Source organism: Lissotriton vulgaris, chromosome 4_1 (assembly GCF_964263255.1).
Source record: "Lissotriton vulgaris chromosome 4_1, aLisVul1.2, whole genome shotgun sequence".
NCBI classification, from domain to species: domain Eukaryota; kingdom Metazoa; phylum Chordata; class Amphibia; order Caudata; family Salamandridae; genus Lissotriton; species Lissotriton vulgaris.
In genome coordinates, this window is record NC_141691.1 from 1,066,522,903 (window position 1) to 1,066,540,851 (window position 17,949).

General features: G+C 43.2%; 1 protein-coding gene across 1 annotated transcript in view; it reads right to left on the reverse strand.

The window, feature by feature from the left end:
• Positions 1 to 15,026: 15,026 nt before the first annotated feature.
• Positions 15,027 to 17,949, reverse strand: part of DAP (death associated protein) — a 241,648-nt gene continuing 238,725 nt past the window's right edge. The window contains exon 4 of the mRNA XM_086965296.1: positions 15,027 to 16,158. Coding sequence (XP_086821422.1) covers positions 16,039 to 16,158 — 120 coding nt within the window. The 3' untranslated portion in view covers positions 15,027 to 16,038. The remainder of the gene's footprint in view (positions 16,159 to 17,949) is intronic.

A 17,949-nucleotide genomic window follows, 5' to 3' on the forward strand; every position in this document is an offset into this window, starting at 1 on the left:
TCCACATACATCACTAGTACATACCGCGTACTAGAGTAGAGAGAAAACATAGTCGAACTATGTCCTATCCTAACAAAAATAGTAAAATATCTGGTAGGGCATTTTGTTGGTGGGAATTGTCAGTCTATCAAGATTAAGAAGACTAGAAGAGGACAACCCAAAAGACTGGACTCAGTGGCTAGAGCTATTGGTGAATATGAGTTTTAAAACCTTTTAAATACAAATAAAGAGTGGCCAACTGGGCAGGCTTAGCTACAGATAGAATAATAATATTGTAGTAGTACACAGAGTCAAAGCAGAAGCAGGTAGAGGCAGGGATAAAAAGAATTTAGAAACAGATAGTCTAAATCGAAGAAGATTTGGTAAAATAGAATTAGGAAATGGAAATAATAGTTCAGAAAAAATAAGGTGCAGTAAAAGTTAGGGAAATTTAATGATTAATATTAACAGGAGGAAGACTCGCTGGGGACAGCAGCAGAGCCCTTGGTGGAGGAGCAGTCCTGGTCCAGGCCCTGGTGTTCTTTTCCAGCTGCTCCCACCAACTCCAACCCCATCTTCTTGCCCCTGGGTGCTGATCTTGTAAGATACAATAAATAAAGAGAAAAACATTGATGATTGGTGTAAAACAAATAAAATATTTTAAAAAACGCTCAAAAAAACATTTTTGGAAACAATTGCAATAAAATTGACCTATCTAATCTGATCGACTGATAGTATCTCGGGATTCGCGGACTGTCTAGTTATTATTTATGGACACTAATCCAGTGTTCCATTTGGATTCCAGAAAACTATGCCTAAGTACCACCTGACCTTGCCCACCTATTCAGACTGGCCAATTGTTCACTAACTCTGCATTTCCATTTATTTTAGTCCTCAAAAATGCATAGATGGAGGACACATACATACATTTTTGCACACACCAAAATGGTTGGTTGGTTGGCTGCTGCTGAGGTTCTGCTAATCCTATTACTCACTCACTAAACAAACTACAAATGGTTCTACTAAGGACTGGAGTGAGCAGAACTCAGCAGCACGTGACGCGAGTCACGTGACAAAGGATGCGTCACCGTCAGGCAGACCGCTTAAAAATTACCAACTAATACTAAGTAACTAAACTACCCATCTACCACAATCTTACTGATAGGAGGACAAAGGAAGGACTAGAGTCCCCCCAGCATTACCTAACTTAGGTTCTCTAAAGTAAACTCTTACATAATCAGCCCAAGCGAGCACAAAGCTGCAAACAAGATTAGTAGCGCTGAGCACCTGCGTCTAGGAGAATAATCACTAAAGATTTTTAAACTAAATTTACCTGCAATGTAAGTAGCACCATTCTTGCAATTTGGAAACAAATTATATTTGCGAAAACAGTCACACAGTCTAGAGAACACACAATAGTATTAGTTACTCATCAAGCCCCATAACCTCGACACCTAGCAGGTCCAGCAGGTCCTGCTCCCGATCAAAGATGTCTGACCACTACCAGTGGGTCAGCTGGTTATGGGTGCACAGGACCTCAGAGCAGCAAAACACTACCCGACTCACCGGCGGTGATGCTCCTGGGTAGCGTACCAGGAGCCAGGCCTGCTGCCAAGGTCAAGGGGAGGTGGTGCTGCTAAAAAAAACAAAAAAACAGGGCGGCCACCTCCGCCTCGCTGAATAGGGACCGGGCCTGCACCCCTGGTGGACGCAGTGTGACACAAGGCAGGTGGCTCTTGGCCGCAGGCGCCTTGCCCTTGGAGCCGGTTCCCTTTCCCTTAGCCATGGTTCTGGGGTGGGCGGGGACTGAAAAGAAAATGTAGCAGGAAAGAATAAAGTTAGGAGAAGTAGAAGAGTAAAGAAGGAAGTAATATAAAACTGTAGAAATGTTTTAAAAACCGCAGTAAAACTAGAAATAAAACGCAAAGGGACAGAGAGGGATAGATAATAAATAAAAAAATCAGAAAACCAAGTTTAAAATACAAAGGATTGAAAAGATTGGAGAGGGATTGGAAAACAGGCCCCAGAACATTGCAAAAGATAGGAAAACAAGATAGCCACGCCCATTGGAGATCGCGTGGTGATGTTTGCGCAATATTTCCCCCAAACACGTCATCCGCATTGTCAAACGTCAAAAACATCTCGCGAGCATACGCATGCATACGCTAGCCAAGCGAGCGTGCAAAAAAAGGCAACTCTGCATTCTCTTGTAGCTACACGTAGCGTTGCAGAGTTTTCGTACAACTTCGCGTAGCCTCGCAAAGCACGGCTATGGGAGCTTTGCCCAGGGTTATTGGTATTTTTAAGTGGGCGAGGTGAGAGCAAGGGTCAGTGACAGGTGAAAAGTGGGAGCATGTGAGGAGGAGATATAGGAGGAGCCTAGGCAGATTGGGTGGGTGGAGTCAGAGCGGTAAGCAATGTGATCAAAACTGCCACTTGAGACAGAACAGTGACAGAAGCAGCTGGGTAACTGACGGAATGTGAATAAAGGGCAGAAAGGAGGGGTGTTTGAGGTAAATTAAACAATTGAAACGCGTTTGGAGCACGACCAAAGCTGAGGTACAAGGAGGGAACATTTGAGGGGTAATGAGATTGTGGTATTCAGAGGTCAAAAAAGGTGTCAGAGGCACAGAGGCATTGGGATTCTGGTCCCACAGTGAACGGTGGTCAAAAGTCCCTATTAAAGATTTCTGTCCAACTGTGACCAAATGTTGTGCAGCCTGACTCCCTCTGTAACTTTACCCCCAGTATTTTTCTATCCTGCATATGACTGGAGCAAGCTTCACTAAGGTTTTCTTGGCCTCATACCCCCAAATGAGTGGTAGACATTTCGGGCCAAAGGATACTCCTAAAGGGTACACTACTGACATTCTGGGAAAACCTCACTAACCATGCATATTTATGTACCAGGCATGGCAAATCCTTATACCTGCAAAGCATAATATCGCACTTGTAAGCTTTGAGGTGGTGTAAGTGTTTTTATTTGAGGGAAATATTCATCTGTGCTTCCTCTCCCACCTGTGGGCTAGGGAGCTGCTGTTCTTCTCTCACATGCCCATTCAAAGAGACAGGTGAAACACTCACTCAATCCCTCCTGAAACAAGTATTTTTGACACTTTCACCTTGATATTGACATTCCAAACATTCCCCCTTCACCACATATACAGGCCAGCCGTTCCTCATTACTCATTTACTCAGACATCGCAGTCCTCCACTCTGTAGGCCCTGCAAGACGAACATGAACAAGAGGTATGTCAGCAAGCAGAAGAGCCTCTATGTGCTCTTATGTTCAACCTGCTGCCCTCTAGTAATGCTACACGGCAACTGCAGCATAATAATGGAACTGAGAAAAGGGATGTCCTTTGCAAATAATGTCCTCCTTGCTTACTTTCTTCTGAGATGGTCGCCGGATTACAACAAAATACCGCCACCAACATATGGTCTTCAGTAAAATTCAAAAGCAGCCTACATATCTTAAGCTAAGTATTTTGCAAGTCGAAGGCTGCACTTGGGGAGGTCACCCTCATTTAGCAAAGTCCCACATTGACTACAGTCATCCTTTATACAGAACCTGGGTGTTCGTGGGCGTTTTCCAAAGGAAGTAAGGCTGTGTGTGTGTGTGTGTAACCCCAGTACCAACCCAACCCAGCCCAGCGCCATGCTGTGCTGTGATGCTCCATCCCTTCACCTGCTGCAGCTGGCATGAATAAAGTGAAGGGGTCCCAGTAATAAGGAGACATTAACCAAGGAAAATCAAAATGAATCAAACCAACAAAACTTCAGTCCACATTGTTTAATTCACAATGGGATGATATACTGAATACGCATAATTTACACAATAATCAGTCAATGGTTAATTACAGTGCCCCAAAGGGTAGAAGCGGGGAGGGTAATGTGATAGTGATGGGAGTTGGTGAAGAAAAGAAAGAAGATTCGTAAGTGACGGTAAAATCAGCAATTGAAACTTGTTTCACACAGTTACAAACTCTGTACCAAAAACAGGACCGACAGGTTCATGTATATTATTTTTAGACAAATCATACTCCAAATGTTCAATAAATGAAACCAATGGGGTGTGGAGTTGACAGTGAAAGGCAATCAGATGTCGACGTTTCGACCCTCGTACGCGCAGATATTAGTATGATCTTGCTGTGGGGTCTTCATCAGGACTGGAATGTTGGGGACACGTAACCACAAACGTGGTATGGACAGGACCCGGTTGTACGTGGGTTCGAGGTCAATTGCAAGGAAAGATCATGATGTAACCCAGACGTTGTTCATGGTAATTCCACGAATTCAGGGGGTCCCTTGTACCATCGAGAATATATAATCAGAACGCCGTAGCCAAGACACGTCCGGCGGAGATCGTGTTCACTGGCAGTGGGGCGGCGGTGCTTCAAAAGCTGCTTCAAGAGCTGCGTCGGTCACGGAGTTAATCCGGCTCAGGTCTCTTCTCGCAGTTGCAATGATGATGCAGACCTGCTGAAGCAAAGGCCTGACTCAACCCTTTTCTACCTCTTGAAGAAAACAACCTGTCTAGCTTCTTGTTGCACCCAATAAAGGGAGTTTCACCTACCTCAAACTTTACTCATCATTTCATTAGTCAGCGCTCATACTGGACCTTTATTTTAGCCAATCTCACTACCACCAAACCCCAGATTTGAGAGATTGTCTAACACCAAAATGATAAATAACCACCATCCAACTTATTTTACTATCAATGTAGCACCTTCCTCGAATTCATATGCTTAACTTTACCTCCCAAGACCACATTTGTGCTCTACAATACACCAAATTTAAAGGAAAAAGAATGAATACATTGGTAAAGGAAGATAAGAATTTGGTCCCATTGAACCTACTTAGGAAAAAGGCAGATTGATGGAAGGTCATGAGGGAAAAGATTTGTAATTTGGGGGTACACTTGCCAAAAAGAGTGGCCAACTTTCTTCTCTGTTTTTCCAAGTGAAAATTACCTTAGCAAATGAAAATAAAAGCCCTGTTTGAAAAATTACCACAATAGGATACTTTGACAGCATTGGGAGGATTCGAACCCTTGGCCTGTGAAAGCCAGTGCCACCAGAGGCACAAGACATACCATTGTGCTAAAGCTCTTTGGTAGTGTAGGTCATTGCAGAATGACCTACAGACAGGCACTGGTGTCCGTGATTGTGGCTTCCATTGCACATGAAAAAGAGGACCATGAGATAGGGAAGATTTTATAGGCTACACACATGTAAACCAGTGTGGTCCAGTGGGCAACCAGGGTTCAAATCCCAGGTCTGGCATCAGGTGACTGATGGTGGCGGAGTAGAGGTAAGTTCAAGATGGGCCATACAAGTGGAGTCCAGCAGTAGCAGTGGCAAGGTATCTGCAGTGTCTCCTGGAAAAGGGAGAGTTCACATCCCAAAGGATTTGATACCCAATTTTGTTGGGCAGGATGACATACAGGAGCATACAGAGGTACACCCCCATGGGGCCCATACTTGTTAGTTAATTTGGGTTGATCCCTGAGATGTATAGGTACAGGTTCAGGGGCAGGCACAAACTCTCGCCATAAACATGAGTGGATATCCTTGATTACGCTATCAATGCAGTGAGGGGAAGCAAGGCAGAGGACTATTCTGAGCTGTTCATCTTGATTTTGAAGGAGCACATGCTAGATATTTGTTTTTCAGAGCTGCACCAACACTAGGTTTATAGCTAGCTGACTGACCCTAAGAAGCTTGCAGAGGAGGCGGACATCTGGGTCAGCAGAGTGTCTGAGAAGACATCTGGGGAGAACTTCCAAAAGTGTAGTCAGGGTTCCCACCAGAAGAAGAGGGGCTGGGGGAGAAAAAGAAGGAATTCTCTCAAGGCCTCCAAAATAAATACAGGGGGAAGGCGCTCATTAACAATCTGGTCACCAGAAAAACAGCAACCCAGACAAGAGTTAGAGGGCATGAGAAAACCGGCTGAAGCCCAAGCAGCAGGTGATGCCTCAGGGAATCACCGCATTTACTGGGAGAGAAACCTTCTGTATAGTGAGCCTAAGGCACCTGTGCTTGGGGAAAAGGGAAGCTAGTCCTACCCCAATGCTACAGGGTTTTCCTACTGGAGCTGGCTCATGAGATACCCCTGGCATGACATCTGGGGCAGGACAAGACCTTTGCCAGGTTTGTCCACCACTTTTATTGGCCCCCGATTAAGATTTTCTCAGATACATTCTGTAGGACTTGCTTGGCCTGCCAAGCCAGTGGGAAGACAAGGTATAGGTTGAAAGCCCTCTTAATCCCTTGCCTGTTGTTGGCATCCCATTCGAAAGGATGAGCATCGAAATTGTAGGGCTTGTGGATGCCCAGACCGCCTCTGGCAACAGGTTAATCCTGGTACTGCTAGACAATGCCATAAGATACCTGAAGGCCATAGCGCTGAGGACTGCAACTGCATCTTTAGTGGCTAAGGCTCCAATGTTTTTACTTTTTTTTTTTACCAGAGTGGGTTTTCCCAAGAAAGTGGTGTCTGATAAGGACACCAACTTCATTTTTTTGTTTAAATATCTTTATTGGTGTTTTCAATTTTTTAACATGACTATCATCACAATTTTATCCAAAATATTCAGATGTTTAGAACATAAGTGTAAAAACACATATATTAAAAAGCTTTGCCCAGTACAACAGTGTATAAATGACATCAGTGTGCTATTCTCAATTACAAATTCTTACATCTTGCGAGTATGTGTTCTGGGGTTTCTGCCTGCCATTGCCCTCATTTTTGCTACATCATGTAGTACAAATTATAGTCATCGCTGTCTGCAACTTACGTATAACACAGCCGAACTGGACTGTTATGGCAGGATCTTATTGTTATACATGTACGCGTGTATCTTGCTTATCGGACCTGTTCATCAATTCACTGCGAGGGGAAAGATAGGCTTGACATGGCGATAGGAAGCAGGTAGTGGACACTGGAGAGTACCAATAAGATATATTTTCTAAAGTACACAAGCTAAACTGAAACTTATGATATATAAAAAGAAACATAGCTGTCATCAGTACAATTGCAAACAATAGCAATGGGTACAAAGTTGTATCATCGGTGTTTAGCCACTTGAACATTATATCTAATTGAGGATTGGAGCAGAGCGCATAACGAGGCGTATTATTCAACTAGCAAAGAGGACCTCTGTTTCTGAAAACAGAAGGGATGTGGATAGTCCACTACAATGGTCTAGGGGTGCAATAGTGTGCTGTTCTATGTGTGGAGAAGCGCACCTGCAACGCTAAACTAGTAGTGAGGAATTAGTGTGCTTAGTTCGAGTCAGCAGTCTGGGAATTATTTGCTTCCGGTGCATGGCCTGCCTGTAAGGCAGTGAGTAAAGCATCCCAGCTTTGCGCAACGGGAAATTTGCGGAGCCCCGCTATTTCCTCTCTGTGTAGGCCGTGCTTGCTGCCTGTGCCCATATTGTGAGTGAACGCCTCCAACTAAGTGTCTCCGGAGGATTTACATTTTTCCTTTTCTTGGTTATTAAGCGTTTTGCCGTGATTAGACCTAAATCTCGGAACCTCGAGGTGACCACCTTATTTTTGGACCTGGCATAAAGCCCTAGAATGCAGACTTCCCATGACAATGGTAACAATGTGTCCGTGCATAAAGCTAGAACTGTGGCTACCCCCTGCCAGTAATGTTGAAGGGATGTGCTAGCCCACAGCATATGAAGTGGGTCAGCGTCAGGATGTTGACAGCATGGGCATGCAGAGGCTGCAGTATGGAAATATCTACTTATGTCAGGCGAGAGTTATGCCCTCTGTACGATATATGTTTGTGTAAGTTTGAACTTAGAGTTCCTTGGTATATTTTTGGCACCTGCTAAAATGACGTCCCATCCTTTATCAGTCCAGGGCCGGCCTCTGTCTGTCTCCCATCTTACTCCCCCTACCGTCCACGAACCAATGATGCGGGGTGCAGAGATTCAACAAAACCTCAAAGGCATGATCAAGGATTTGCTGAGGCCCTGAAATGTAAGTGGGATGTCCTCCTACCATGCCTTCTCTTTGCTTACAGAGAGGTACCACAGACAGGGGTTGGATTTAGCCCTTTTGAGCTTCAGTATGGTCATCCTTGAAGGGGACCTCTCAGCCTGGTGAAGTTAGGGTGTGCGCAAGCTACCATGAACCTCCCCGGGATGTAGTTAGCTACATGCTGGCCCTCGGAAGCCAGATGGCCAAGTTGAGGAAGCAAGCTTTTGACAATTTAGAGGCTACCCAGAAGGTGATGAAACAGTGTTATGACCAAATGGAATTGCAGCTTGGGCAAAAACTGTGGGTGATGGAACCAGTGGAGCCCAGGGCCCACAAAGACTGTTTGGCGGGGCCTAACTAGATTGCTGAAAGGAAAGGGGCAGTCAAATACCTGTTGGACCTCAAGAACCCCTGGAAATTCACGGGGTTCTTCAATTTATCAGACTCAAACCACACTCTGAGAGGTCTGAGATCACCATGTTGCTGGTGAAAAATGGAAGGGAAGAAGAGGAGAGTGAACCTCTCCCTGATCTTAGGCTCCAAAGAGGATGAGTCAGTGGAAGTTGTGAGCCGCTCCCCTACCCTGACTTCAGAACAGCAGAGGGACAGTCACCCGTTGCTGGGGCAGTCCCCCTCTCTGTTTTCCCTAAATCCTAGGACTACCCACCCGTGTACCCATGATGTGGACATAGGAGACAGCCTCTCTGTCTAGAATAAAACTTGGAAATTGTCTGGCAAAGTGAGGGCCAGCATAAAAAAATGAGGTTTCTAAGATGCTGGATTTGGGGGTGATTGAATCCTTCTGTAGCCCCTGGCCCAGCCCTGTGGTGCTGGTACCAAAAGATGCCCCACTAGGCACTACACCAGAACTCAAGTTCTGTGTAGATTACATGTGACTAAATTCAGTCACCAAGATTGATGTTCATCTCATTCCCAGGGCTGATGAGCTGATTGACAGTTTAGGGGATGTCCAGCTCCTGAGTATCTTTGACCTTACTACAGTGTACTGACAGATTGCCCTAACTGTAGGAGCCAAGGAGAGGTCAGCCTTCTCCACTTGAGATTACCACTACCAATTTAGAGTTATGGCCTTTTGATTAAAGCAGTGGTTCCAAAACCTTTGACTCCTGAGGACCCCCAAGCAATTTTTAATATTTAAATTTCAAACATTAAAACAGTAATTTGCAAAACAAATGCACAAACAAGTCCAGACCAAACAAAGACTCTACTTACTAAAGATTGTTATTTTATATTTAAAACATTTGCAAAAACCTAAACATTTTAATGGGAAGGTTGATGCTGCATCCAGAGGACTACATTTTCAATGTTTGTATATATTTCGCAGTAGGAGGCTCCTGCTGGGCTGGCCTGGAAACCGAAATGTCAGACCAGTCCCTGTACAGTGCAAACCAAGTGCAGCGAGTGAGCCTGACCACTACAAAGGAGCATTTGTGAGGATCTCCCCCAAGAAGATTAGGGAAAAATGTTGCATTCTACAACACATTTGTCATTATATTTTGAATTGTATTAACTTTTAAAGCATAGTAAAGGATGATCTTACTGTGCATTAGGATACAACAATCTTTGTTGGAGCTCTTCAATGATTCCCTCACTATAACCCTCTAACGCTCTTAGCTCTCCATAGCTCTGTTGTCACATTTATTTAATTTGCTTTATAGCACTTCTCATACCACTGTAGGTTGTCAGAGCACTTTACATCACACAGAGACAATGAATCATACCTGTATAAATCATTGTAAAGAAAATGTTACATGAGGCAAAAGGGACTACTAAGTTGCAAGTCATCCATACTGGTAGGCCTTTTCATCCATATCATCGATACCGGTAGGCATTTTTTTAAAGAGTGCTTGGTCTGGAGAAGCTCAAACTCAGGATTCAGAACATAACAGTGGTTAGCGTTGACTTTAATTATAAAAATGTATTTCTCCCCCAAAAGAACTTTTTAGCATCACCAGGATAAAGAAAGACTGGGGGGAAAACATAACTTACTAACTTGTATCATGCAGTTCTCTGATGGCAGTTCATAGCTCACTGTTCTAGATTACAATTGTAATGTATGAACTGTACAGTAACAACATAATCTGTGACAAAAGCAGTAACCCACTGAGTAATGCACAAAAAATACTGTTTTTGAAATGCATGGTACAAGTTCTTTGCGGCAGGCAATTAACCCTCTGTGCTACCTTAAATGAGTTGAAGCTACTACTGGACGAAACGCCCATCTCTCTCCAGCAGGTGCACGAATCACCAGAGTTATCTTGACACTTTTATTGTTGCCTGAAAATCGCTGATTATACAAGGAACTTTGTAGTGCTTTTGAAACTGTTGCCTGCGGACCCCCTGGGAATGTGTCACAGGCTCATAGGGGGCACAGCCACAGTTTCGAAACCACTAGATTAAACAATGCCCCTGAGACCTTCCAGGGGCTGGAGAACCAGGTTTTGGCTGGTATGGAGGCCCTCAGTGCAGCTTACTTGGAGGACATAGCTGTCTTCAGTAGCAGCTGAAAGGGCCAACTTTTTCATCTGAAGTAAGGGTTTCAAGCCATGCAAAAGGGAGGCATGACTATCAAGGCCAGTAAGTACCAGATAGGGCAGAGGTCTACTTAGGACAACAGGTGGGAAGAGGTAAGGTGCAGCCCCTTTAGGCCAAGATAGAGACAATCATGGTCTGGGAGCGCCCCAAACTTGAACTGAGGTGGGAGGGTTCTTAGGCCCCAAAGGGTACTACATGAGGTTTGTCAAGGGATACGGCACCATTAGTTGTTCCTTTGACAGAGCTGACTTCCAAGACGCAGCCCAAAAATGTGATTTGGACAGACATACCAAAAAACGTTTGACTCCGTAAAGCAAGCCATATGCACAGTGCCCGTGTGCTCAAGGCCCCTGACATTTCCTGGGGAATCAAGGTTAAAAGAGATGGCTCAGAACATGGCATAGAAGCAGTTTTATCACGAAAAAGTAATGAGGGCCTATACCAACCTGTAGCTTTCATCTCTAGGAGGTTACTTCCCAGGGAACAGAGGTGGAGTGCTATTGAAAGAGAAGCCTTTGCGGTTGTCTGGGCACTGGAGATGTCAAGATCATACCTATTTGGGACACACTTACCGATTCATACAGACCACAGGCCCCTCAGGTGGTTAATACATATGAGGGTTGAGAATCCAAAACTGTTGAGTTGGTCCATCTCCCTACAAGGAATGGAATGTACAGTAAAACACAGACCTGGTGTAGACCACAACAATGTTCATGGTGTTTCCAGGTTCTTCTGACTTAGTGATAATAAACTCCAAAGAGGTTGGGTAGCTCCCCTCCCTTTCAGCTGGGAGGTGGCATGTTAGACCGGACAGCCTTAGGGTTGTCTTCCCCAAACGTTTTGTCTCAGCTTTCTGCTGATTTCTTTTTGTTGGCCTTAGGACTCTGATCATTTTACCACTACCAACCAGTTCTAAAGTACAGGTGCTTCTCTCTGAAACATAGTTTGATTAACTTATCCACAATTGGCATTTTTATCTACAAGTCCCTAATAAAGTGCACTACATGTGCTCAGGGTCTGCAAGTTAAATGCTACTAGCCGGCTTGCAGCACTGATTGTGCCACCCACACAAGTAGTACTTTAACCCATTCAGCGCGGCGCGAATTCCTGCGTTGTGCTGAACGTTCCATTGGGCCTATGGAACCATGACGGAACGGTTCCGTCATGAGCACAGGCCAACCGACGCTCATGACGGACCCGTTCCGTCATGAGCATGGAAGGAGTTAAACATCTCTCAGGCCTCTCTTGAATTCCAGGAATTATCTTAAGTCTGAGGTTTTGGGTCTGATACTTATACCCCAAAATATCTATGTTCTCTTTGTGCAAGGGGCTCTGAGCCCAGTTCAAACCAGTTCTGGGGGGCATTCTGCAAGTGCACAACAACATCTATTGTCAGTGTAAGCCTTGGCTCCATATACACCACAGGGGGCGGGGCCAGCATTGTGAAAGGCAGGCACAGCCCTATTCAGGGAAAGGTGCTACTCCTCTCACCATTCCAAATGCAGATCAGGCCTATTCAGCCTAGTGCTGACTCCTCCAGACTCATGGAGCCACTGCACCTCTCCAGCCCCTATCACTCCAAAGCCAAACAGTCGATCCACAAACAGGCAGAGGAGCACAGGATGGTTGAACAAGAAAATAGCCACTTTCTAAAAGTGGTATTTTTAAACACACAATTTAAAAACCATCTTTACTAAAGATGTGTTATTATATCCTGAGTTCAGGGATACCAAACCATTTATGCTTGTAAAATGCTGCAAAGCATTTCCCATTCTGTCCTACGTGGCAATATAGCCTTTCAATAGTGAAAAACAAAATTGGCAGTATTTCATTATCAGGACATGTTACACACACCAGTACATGTCCTACCTTTCACACACACTGCACCCTGGCCAGGGGGGTACAATAGGCCTATCATATGGGTGCCCTATATGTAATAAAAGGGAATATTAGGGCCTGGCAAGTGGGTGCACTTGCCAAGTCGACATGGCAGTTAAACTGCACGCAGGCACCTCAGTGGCAGGCCTGAGACATCTTTTCAGGGCTACTCATATGGGTGGCACAATCAGTGCCGCAAGCACACTAAATAACGGTGATGGATCAAGCCCGGATCTTTGGACTGGGTAAGAGTGGTCTGCTTAATTCAGACACTCTGTTCATCACCACCCCCTTTTCTGAATCGTTTTGGCCACTATAGGTGTGGCAGGGTATACTCAGACATGAGTCCCTTGCTCACTGCACCATCAGGATTCAAGCAAGCCGGGCCGACGACAGCTGAAATGCCAGAAACCGGTCCCCGGAAGCTTGTCTCCTTTCTGGTGAAGAATTGGCTTGGTAGTTTAGTCTGCCCTGTTCCCATGATGCACTGGGCCAGGGACAGACTGATTTGCATATAGCCAGGTTCTGAGCTGGGATGGTGCAGTGAGCTAAATGACGGTGATGGATCAAGCCCGGATCTTTGGACTGGGTAAGAGTGGTCTGCTTAATTCAGACACTGTTCATCACCACCCCCTTTTCTGAATAGCAAGCACACTAGTAGCATTTGATTTACCAGCCCTGGCACACTCAGTGCACTTTACTAGGGACCTACTGGTAAATCAAATATGCCAATCATGGATAGCCAATCACAATAACAATTTACACAGAGAGCATATGCACTTTAGCACTGATCAGCAGTGGTAAAGTGCCCTGAGTCCTATAGCCAACAAACACAGGTCAGGAAAAAATAGGAGGAAGAAGCTAAAAAGTTGGGGATAACCCTGCAAAAAGGGCCATTTCCAACACTGGCCCTAGGATGCTTGTTTAAAGTCGAGGAAGAACGTGGCCTGGCAGATCGGGCTTGACTGTTCCCATTGGGTGCAGGGTCAAGACTGATTTGCATATGGCTGGGTTGTACTGGGGTGAATGTATTGCATTGTTCTGCAATCTGTCCATAAACTGTTCTTTTTGCATTTGTCACCCCGAGTGCGACGGGTATGCCCAGACGTGGATCCCGTGGACTCCATGCAACTGGAGTCAAGCTATCCTGTCTAATGAGGGGTGAAACCCTGAAACCGGTCCTAGAATGCTCATTTCTAGTCCAGGGAGGACCTGGCCGGACAGTTCGTTCTGGACTGTTCCCATTGGACGCAGAGTCATCACTGATTTGCATATGGCTGGGTTCAAACTGGAATGGCATGGTGAGAAATTGTTCTGCATTCTGTCCATCAATTGTTCTTTTTGCATTTAATAAGAAAAAATACACTCATGATGGGGGTTTGTGGGGCACTTGAAGCTCCTCAATTTGAAAAGAAACCAAGGACGTTAAGACAATGACTAAACATCCATAGAATCCCAAAAATAAAGGCAAAACAATGCTTTATAACAGATATAGCCTACTAAAACCATGAGGTTGTGACATTAACGTGCGGTTTTCACGGGCACTTTGTATAAAGTATGTATTTCTACAGGACGCTTACAGGTAAATTATTGTGCTAGTTATTGTCTTTTCTTATTATCAGAATCACCATCTGTCATTACCTCTACGAACTTGCAATTCAGACACTATTAAATCAGCACCTTCCTTTTATACCACATCAGGCAAAAAACTATCTGTAAACGAAATTTAAATAGTTTGTCTCCTATGAAAAGAAATATAAATGGTTCCATCACCATACAACTCTTTTGAGCTAAATAGTTAAGAAAACTTTTGGTCAGCCCAAAATAGTACATCGGTGCAATCACCCTAGAGGCTTGGGCCTCTAAGTATTGCGATTGGCTGCCCACCAAGGAACTCCTAAAAAAATAGTATTAGCATTGGGTGGCTCAGTCCTCCCTCTCATTCTCGTCCTTGGGCCATTTAACCACAGAGTTTACGGAGTTCAAACAGATTGCCTCATAAGAATCTTACTTGGATGTTATTACGATCCCTCTGGATAGGAAGCGGTTGATTGCAATTTAATTTGGTTCACTTCCGGTGAACATTCTTACAGCCTCCTGGCGCTCACCACCCAGTGATTTACAATATTGCCCAGGCTGTCCCGGTGCCTTAGAATCGATGGGCCATATTATTTTTTGTCTGCCTACTGGACCAACGGCCAAGAGCCAAATGGCTAGCTCCTGTTTGTAAACGTTTTGGTATTCGGTGCCATTTAGAGGCATTATGTGGACAATTCGAAGATCTGTCCTGAAACTGCAACATTAATACTCTGGACAATGCAACATTTTTAAATGCTTCTTATACTGCGCTTTTAAACTTTTATATATTCATTCGTTGTCTAATTAAGAAAGTTGTGTTTTAACTGGTTTATCTTTTAGCACTATGCCTTCAACTAACCTTTTGCGGTGGGCCTCATTGTTTACTGCTCTCTCGAGATTTGATGAATCGTTGCACTTGCACTTTTGAGGTCGCAGACCGAAATAAAGTTTATGATGAGGATGGTAACTTTGTGCATTCAGTTTAAGAAAAAGAACATTAATCCAGACTAATCTGTCACAAAAAATACAGAATCCCACTTAACATCGCAGAAGCGTCTTTATTTTAGCATCAATATAATTTTTTCTTTATTTAGTTTCATCACAACACAATTAGATAAGTTGTTTCCATAAATTACATTACAATACCTTGTATCTAAAATCTCTGAAATTAATGCCATGTGATCCTCACAGGCTACAATTCTATGCAACTTGTTTTCTCTGGTGTTTCTTCTTTGGCATGAAACCCCTGAGAATCAAAGATAAGTAATACACAATGAAGATTTTATTGAAGATTCCTAACTGATAGCTCAACTCGAGTTGTGTTTCTCGCTTCTATCAGTCTCCAAATTATTCATATAAATTGTTATTAGTTTTGGTCCATAAGAAATGAGACACAAAAACACTGTTGAAAAAGACATAAAAACAATTCATGCCATTTTGGGGCTATGCTAATAAACCTATTAGCCAGGAAACAGAATGCATAGTTTTTTTTATTCAATAACAAGTATAATTAACTTTTCAGAATGACTATTTAAATTGTACTAATCATATTTTAAGGCTGAATGCTTTACAGAAGGTAAGATTAATTTTTTTATTATGCAGGCCCAAAGGGTTTTAACACTGCAAATAAGCGAACAACTATGATTAAAGAAGACACTGAACTACGACTAGCCTTTTCACGTGCACTGATTTGCCTATAGTTAGCATTACAGTTTAGAGTACATTGAAGCAAAGAGAAAAATGTGATAATTAAACCGAACAATCAAGGGAAATAATCGGACATTTTAGTGCAATTTTTAGGGAGGATCTATTTGCTAATGTTAAAGGCACACAAATGGGAGAAAATTACAACTGATATGAGGCCCAAGCTGAATGCTATCAAACACAGCACAGACAGCAAGGTTTGTTAACATCAAGACAAAATGAAGAGGGTAAAGGGAGTTAGGTGGCTGAATTGGCAGTGGCCCCAAGATACGCTTTTCTCCCACTTCATTGCTATTTTAACAATTGCCAATGGTTTCCCCTTTCCCTGCCCTTCACAATGGAGTCTTCACTTGCGGGGTTGATGGATGTGCTGATTGACCTGGTGTGCAGGAGGAAGCTTTTCCACACTTGGGTGGGGCTTTTGGTGAGCCACCTGAGCTGCAGCTGGAGGGAAGTCTTTATCCCCCTGTAAAAATGAAGAAAAACATTTAGTAAATTGTAAACCTATAGTTAAAGGAATAATACAAAAAATGATTTACCGATTAAAACAAAAGTTTATTATGCCACTGCAAGAATAGTAACAAGAGGACCTCACAGATCAGATCGACACACATTCTTAATTTACAAATGAGATGATCTTTTCTGAGATTTTGACAATTTGCATATTTGATGACAAAGGCCAGAGGTGTGGAATTTAGATAGCTAGTTGATCAGGGTACAGGTTGCCTCACAAATCTACTTGTCTTGTAAAAAAATCCACTTGCCCCTTTGGTGCCATGTAGTGCAGCTGCAAATTATGGCAGCTCATTCATTAAATAAAAGCTCTGATATTAGCCATTCTTATTATGCCAGGGTTCATGCTATAGTAGGGTTTGTAATCTAGTAATTTCCTTCTTTTGCCACCTTTCTGCAGATCTACAAAGTGGGGGTGGAGGAAGCGTTTAGCAATGATCCAGGGTTGTTATGCCCTTTTGAGTCTTTGCAAACCTACTAAATTGCATGTTTTCAAGGTTTTCGCCAGATATTCTCTAATCTTTTCCCAAATTGAGAAAGGTTGGAAATGTACTCCGGACAATGGAAAAGTAAAACTTCTGTCAGGGTTGGGAAAAAAGTGGTTGGACGGACGGTGAACCTGTAAATTCTCAACAGATATTCACATAAGAAAATCTATACTTGCATATTTGTTAATGCTAAAAGGCAGCTCACTAATGTTTACTAGGAGTGCGATTTCCTGGCCTACCTTTGTAAATTCTTGTGAATTCATGAAAGACTTTATCATGCACTAACGCAAGGATATCTACTGTGGGTTCAATTTGTGGCTTTCTTTAAGAATTAGATCACTAATTAGATCTGTAGTTAACCAAGACCATTTTTTAAAAATACAATTCTACCTCTATCTATCCATTGACTGGGTTACGCTCTTTCACAAGGAGCACACAAAGTAGTTCTGTTAACTGTCAGGAACTACTGTTGCGATGTTTGCTTTTTGAGACCCAACATTTTATTGCATTTTTCCAATGCTTGTTATAATGGTGAGGGCCTGCCAGCTCCCACAAAGTTTAACAAAAACAATATCAAAACAAGTGTCGCATTTACAAAACCAAAAGGCTGACCACAAATATCAGACCTATTGACTTTGCTACTGGTTGTTTATTTTCATATTTCCCATTATCTTGTGGAAACAGGTTTCACTGATTTTCCATTATGTATATTTTTGGGAAATACATGCATGCATCAACACATTTGTTTAAATGATATCTCAAAGAAATGTAACATACAATTTCACAGTAGTTTAGCAAAACACTTTTTTTCCAAGTTGCATTTTTTTGTGAACATTTTATTTTGAAATCAAAGGATCATCAATCTTACTTTTAAGCTTCTGCAGATATTTGCATCTAATTAAAGAGCATTCTGGGAGAGTTGTATGTAGCCTCATATTGTTAAATTTTGGAAACTCATTAACACATGCTTACACTGGAACCACTGTCAGAAGTGCAGTCCGAACATTTCCTTAGAGAGCTCACCCTAATAAGGCTTTGTAATAATGAACCATAAATACAAATTCGAATAGTACTAACATATGGCCACAAATATCACTGACTGCAGACAATGCCCTTGACTGATCCATAATGTGGTACTGTATACTGACAGCCAAAGGGTTTGTGCTGCAGGGAGTTGGACCTACTTGTTCCAAGGACAAAATAAAAATGAAAACTTGTTGTCCCTGACCACAAACAATTTGTCTGGGGAGTTGGGC